We start from the raw sequence: 6,672 nt of genomic DNA on the forward strand, positions 1-6,672 counted from the left end.
GCGCGAAAATGCTCCCGGCAACAAGGAAATGGAGGGTATTTTATTGACAAAACGACATGATATTAATGCACCTGCCAATGGAGCCCCTGCCTTTTTAATACTAATTTCCATAACTTTGCCACTTTTATCTCGTTTGTTTGTGGTGGCAAGTTGGCAACCACCATGGATGCTGATGAGCAACTTCTTGTCGGTATTGGGGGCCGACTTGTTTTACACCGTACAAAATGGAGCTCCCATTTCGGTCGCAAAGTCGTATTACAAAGTATAGGATAATCATCTTGTTTGCATGGACAAAAATAAACCTTGCTAAGAAAATGAAAAAGGGTCGGCTGCTTTTTTGGGTTTTACTGAAACTTGGTGGAGAGTGACAGGCTGACTAGTTCAAATCTTGTGTTTTATGGTGGAAGAGCTCTCAATCAAAAGCCTTGGTCATTGAACGCTAAACCATCCCATCTATAGTTTTTATACTCACCTTTTTATTTCAATACAAAGAAAATAATACCAATATGATAAACGCGTATATTGGTATAGTTAAATTGGCTAATTAGAGAAGTGCGTCACACTTCCTCTCTGGTAGTTTGAATTAGGTTAGGAACCGAACAACTTTATCATTTTAAAAATCAAGTTTTTGTATTCAACCTGATTGATAGATAACTAATAGTGTTTTTTTTAGTAGTTATTTTTATTTGGTTGGAGGAACTTTCAAGATGTTATATATATTGTTTGCCATTACATAAATAGATCGAAACAAACAACTAAACATTACTTAATATAGTTAAGATTGGAAATCTAGAATCTAATGGCAAAAACATTAGTTAACGATTTGACTCGATCTATTACGCATGCGAATCTACTAGGAATGGTAGTGACTGACCGCTACAGGCTTCCACTTCCGCGACAAAACAAGAATCAAAACTCCACCTGCAAGACGTGTACAAAGAATCGGAGAGAGTCATCGATGGAAGAAACATCAAAGATCATTTATTAGGATAATGAATGATGATGGTTTTAGTTACTAACTATAAAAAATGTCCGCCATGCTGCAAGTTTTAAAACCGTTTAAGATCTACTATTGCTTATATACATGTAGCTTCATATTCAACCGATTGCGAATGTCTTCCCTTGCTTCTTCTTCATATCCACTGGACTATTTTTGCCTAGATAAACGAAAAATTCAATTAGATAGCAAAAGTGGAAACCAAATATTTAAATGACTGATATTTTAAATGTCAAGTTTTGTACGGAGACACCCACGAATGCTCGAGCAGGAAGGAAGAGGTGGAGGAGGAAACTGGTGAACGTGATCCCACGTGACAATTTCAAAGGAGGCAGTGGTAGTGCTTGCCATCGAAAAGAGGGAATGACAGCTCAAGAACTCAATAGCAGGTATCGAGTGGGAATATCATACATTAAAAGTCGTCATCCATGACTTTATAATCCGTTCATTTGTGAGGTTGGCTTTACAGATGTTCGTCTATTGGCTAACCTCTTTGCCACCTCATGGGTGTGTCTCTCCAACAACAATTTAGGGTTAGGGTGTGACTGGTAGTTATCCCACTGCCTTGGTCGTAAATTCTTAGTGCTTTCTTTCTATCTTCTTCCATGGATTTCTGCAATTTATAATTCGATTTTCTTTTAGGGTTTGTTCGGGGTGGACTTTTGTTTACGATGGAAAGAGACCTATTAGAATCTCTCCAGTGAATGATAAAAACTTCTGTTAATGTTAGTAAGAAAACACTTAAAGAGTCTGTTTGATAATCATTTTGTTTTCATTTTTTGTATAGAAATCGAGAGAAAGTATATGAGAGAGATGAGAAATGGAGCAGGATGCAGTGGTCTGGTTAGGGTTTAGGGTTTAAGGTGTCGTGGCTTAGCCATAAAACGGAGTTTTAAGGGTTGAGATTTAGGAACCATACTTTTCAACGAAAGGATGCTTGAGCTTAATTTCATTGTTAGCTCATCAAATCTAATTGGAATACATAATAAAACATCGTTTTCCATGTTTTGTGCGTGGACAAATGGAGGGAAATACAGGAACGGACATGTGGATAAGAATACGTGACAGGATTTAGCGAAGGACTTTCAGTCTTTCAGATATTGTGAAGATAATGTTTTCTAATAGCAGTTATAGCTTATATTCTTTACATAAATAAGGAAAAGAACCACATATAATCGCATGGATTGGACGTTTAATGGGTTAGTCTTTTCTTTAATTAAGCCAAATCTTTTGCAAATCCTTTTTCCCACCTTAAATGGCAGCCAATCACACACCATTTCGTGTCCTCCTTGTGATGACAACAATTCTGTAATTACGTGTGATTAAAGCAAAATAGGCTAATTAAGCAGTGCTTACTACCGTATGTTTCATGCGGTGAACAATGGATTTTTATATTGGATAACTAAATTTGACAAGGAGTATTTCTAAAGGGAGAGGTCTCGATTTGCTAGTTAAGGTAACATATGGTGTTCTTTCTTCGTATCCTACTCTCAGAGCTAATTACAAATCACATTTTCTCAATAACATTCAGTATAAACCAATGGTCCAACATTTTGGTTAATTTGGTCATAAATTAGCTTATCAACTTGTTTGCTTCTTTTTTTTTTTTTGAGGAGAGATTCTTGAATACGGCATATAGAGGAATTCTTGTGCATAACCAGCCATTTGACATTCCTCGTACACTTACAGATTGCCCTAAGTGCTAAAATTACAAAAGATTTTGATTTTGTATTATGGCACAAACAATTGTGATTCTTCGTTTAGACACAATATTTCTCTTCTTATAGGGTTCTTTTTTTAGTTCAAGACATGGAAAAATTCTGGAGTTCAAGTGAGAATACATCCTTATATTAATATCTCTTAGCACATGACTGAAAATTCTAATATGATAGTACTTTAAATGTGGTTCCATATTATTTAAATTGAAAGAAAAAACAAGAACATATATAGTTAGTCCATAGCTTGCCCTTTAAATATGCAAATGAACATCCAAATTTTGCCCTTTTGTTGCTACAAGTTTAAACTAGTGATTCTATATTCATTCATCAATCTGGCTACATGATTGCAGCATCTCATTTACACATTTTCAGAACATCCAGCACTGCACTCAGTCTTCAGTTGTTCACCAGATGACCAGACTAGTAATACCTCTCTCTCTCTACCAATTGATCTCAAATTCGAAACAAATACGACATACAAAGCTTGTTAAAGAAGAAAAGGACTGAAAAGCTTTAGAAATAAAGATGAAAACGCATTGAAGACACAAATTAAGCACAAGTTTTAGATAAAAATAAGCACTTCCCTCGTATCTAAGAAACGACTTCAGGTGCTACTACTAGCGGCGGTTGCTGTTGCTGCGCGGTTCCTTGCCAAGTCCATACTATATCCTTAAGAGAGGGCTTCAAGCCATTGTCACAGAACTCCATGTATTCCAATGTGTCCCCAGCCGTTTTCTTCATCTCCACGACATAAAATGAAGGTGTGACCTCGAAAATCTCAGCATCGATGCCTAGCTGCCCTTTCCTTCCTTCCTTGCTACCCTGTAGTTTAAGGGTTCCGTCTTTTTTCAGGCATTTGAACCTCTCCGTCTGTGCTATGGCTTCAAATTTTGAAACAATTGTCGCGGCTGGTTGTGTGCTCATGAATCGCTCCTGCGGTCTGTGATTCATATCATTCTCAAACAAACCGGATAGGTCAAAACCTGGCGAGAGAGATATGATGTCGAACGCATTGAAACATGTTGGCCTCATGGGGCTTGTTCCTGCTCCGCTAGAATTCTTGTTGGAACTTTCTTCAGCTGAATGATTTGTTGATGCAAAAGCCTCATGGACATCACGGATTGAGGTGTTTGGATCACACGGAGGGGCTAAAGATGCTTCGATTTGTTTAAACCCCTTCTTGAACCAACTATTCTCCATGATCTTGTCAACACTTATTCTTGAGCTTGGATTAGGATCGAGAATCCTCGAAAGAAGCTTACGTACCTCTGGGGGAAACCACTGAGGGCTCTTGAAGTCTCCTCTGCTGATTTTCCTATACATTTCCATGAGGTTGGTGTCATGGAATGGCAGGAAGGCGGCCAGCAGAACAAAGAGGACAACCCCACAAGACCATGTATCCGCCTTTGCGCCATCATAACCTTTCTTGTTTATTACCTCTGGTGCTACATACGCTGGCGTACCACACGTGGTGTGGAGGAGGCCATCTTGTCCCCTAGACTCCCACAATGCGCTTAATCCAAAATCCGAAACTTTGAGGTTTCCATTCTCGTCCACCAAGAGATTCTCTGGCTTGATGTCGCGGTGATAGACCCCTCGACTGTGGCAGTAATCGACAGCCCCAATCAGTTGCTGAAAGTATTTTCTTGACACATCTTCCTTAAGCTTCCCTTTGGCAACCTTGTTGAAAAGCTCCCCGCCTCTCACGTACTCCATGGCAAAATAAATCTTGGTCTTGCTGGCCATAACCTCAAAGAGCTGAACCACATTCGGGTGCCTCACAAGGCGCATCACGGAGATTTCCCTCTTGATCTGATCAATCAATCCGACCTTCTGCACCTTCTCCTTGTCGATTATCTTAATTGCAACGCTCTGGCCGGACTTCAGGTTCCGTGCATGGTAAACCTTGGCAAATGTCCCTTTTCCAAGCAACCGTCCCACCTCGTACTTGTGCATCAATATGTTTCCTTTTTTCACCTCCATAGTTTTTTCTTCGGGATTTTTGAAAACCACGACTCGAAATTCACCACACAAACAGCTGATGGTGAAAAATGAGACAAGATCAGTAATATATGTACATGCAATCACTATTCACTCCTTGACTGCAGTAGGGTTATACATACATGCTCATATTCAAACAATTTTTCGTTCTGCCGCCCTAACGATCGATGAAAATGTATTACGAAAATGGGGGGAAAGTAAGGACCGGATCAAGGGACACAAGGAATTTCAACTCATGCGTGCCAAAAGGCAGGATGAGGAAAATCCCTTGTGGAATGCAATCAGAGCAGGAGTTCAACTCATGCCAAAAGGCTGCACCCAGAAGACAACCTTTGTGCAAGGACAGAGTGCACTACGAACATCCCTGTAATTATGCTCCCATAAACAAGGTCTCTTAATAGAGAGACACCCTCCAATTCCAATATTCTTCAGTTTTTGCAAAAATAGTAAATAAGTTTGGTTGCTCTCTATCCCCCGTGCTCAAGGACTGGACCACATTTAGGCCTCTATGTATAGTAATAGACCGTTGGAGAAATTACTATCATAAGAAAACGATTATCCAGCTACAAATTACTATAATTAAATAATATACCGAAATTTTACTCTCCTTGCATTTACGGTTTTGAAAAAAACACTTGTCATTCTACAATATGATAAATGATTCAAATTGATATATTGTATGACCCACTACAGTCTATACTAATGTTTGAGATTAAAACTCCACAAAATAGCATTCTTACTTTTGCCAATTAATCTCCTAAAAATTTAAAAGATAATGCTGGTGGGATTGCTCTAATTTGTCGACGTCCAGATTAACAGAAGCAAGTTCAATCAGGGTAGTGCATGCATGAACAATGGACCACAATGGCAAGCAAGATGGAAGGAAAAAAAAAATTAATGGCAAGCAGGATGTCCACGTGGGTGCCATGTGTGAATCTTGTGTGTGGCCCATATTGCTTACTACTGACCACAAAACTAACTGATACGGTGCAGGAAGAATTAAGGGTGCGTTTGGTACGCAGACGGGACGGGACGGGACGGGACGGAACGGGACGGGACGGGACGGAACGGGACGGGACGGGACGGAACGAAGGTGTAATTTTTGAAAAAGGCATGGGGTATATTTGTCTTAAAATGGTAAAACATTGTGTTCCACAGACGTGGAACAAACCCGTTCCAGGGGATGGAGGTGGGACGCAAAAACACCCAAAATCTGTCCCGTGGAACAGCCCGTTCCACCCATTTTTGGCGCACCAAACGCGGGACGGAACGCCTCGTCCCGTTCCGTCCCGTCCCGTCCCACTTACCAAACGCACCCTAAGAGAGCCTGGCCTATGGAGTTATGGTGGTTGTAAGAGATGGTCAAAGTTGGTCCACAAATACAATGGTGCCAAATGAAGTGAGTTCTATCAGTGGCCTGACCCGGAGGAACAAGATTTCACCAAATCTCAACCCCAAAGTCCACTATGTCTATCCACAGTAGGTTGTTTTCTTGCATGTACACCTGGGTCTTATATACCTCTTTTGCCCCGAACAAATTCTAAGGAATATTTTGTTTGACCGTCACGTGATGTCACTAATCCACATGTTATAATACAAATGGATGATATAGTTCAAAAAAAAAAAAAATTACTCCATTTTGAAATGACAAGTGGTTCCCATTTTTTATTTATTTATTTTATCATTTTATTGTATCTAACTAAACACACTTTAATTTAAGAGACACTTTGGATGCGGTCCTTAACTACCAATGTTCTTTGATTGAAACCTTGGTGGTTTTTAACTTTTGATTGAAGTCCCTGACATTAATGTAATAATGTATTTTTATGTAGGTTATAATAATTTTAAATTAAAAATAAAATTTGTAGTTATTTATATTAATGAGATTTTAAATGAAACCCATATTTTATGGGATTAAAAATATTAAAGATGAATTATACTCTCCAATATATTGTG

At 39.1% G+C, this 6,672-nt stretch overlaps 1 protein-coding gene across 1 annotated transcript; it reads right to left on the bottom strand.

Annotated features, from left to right (window-relative positions):
• Nucleotides 1-3,014: 3,014 nt before the first annotated feature.
• LOC126623011 (CBL-interacting protein kinase 5-like) lies at nt 3,015-5,110 on the bottom strand. The gene has a single exon (XM_050291686.1). It carries the CDS (start codon nt 4,696-4,698, stop codon nt 3,307-3,309), a length of 1,392 nt encoding a protein of 463 aa, XP_050147643.1. The 5' UTR covers nt 4,699-5,110; the 3' UTR covers nt 3,015-3,306.
• Between the last annotated feature and the right edge of the window lie 1,562 nt (nt 5,111-6,672).

This window comes from Malus sylvestris, chromosome 5 (assembly GCF_916048215.2).
Source record: "Malus sylvestris chromosome 5, drMalSylv7.2, whole genome shotgun sequence".
Lineage (NCBI taxonomy): Eukaryota > Viridiplantae > Streptophyta > Magnoliopsida > Rosales > Rosaceae > Malus > Malus sylvestris.

Coding starts and splice junctions, on each gene's coding strand:
- LOC126623011 (XM_050291686.1), bottom strand. CDS start 4,698: ATGGAGGTGAAAAAAGGAAACATATTGATGCACAAGTACGAGGTGGGA.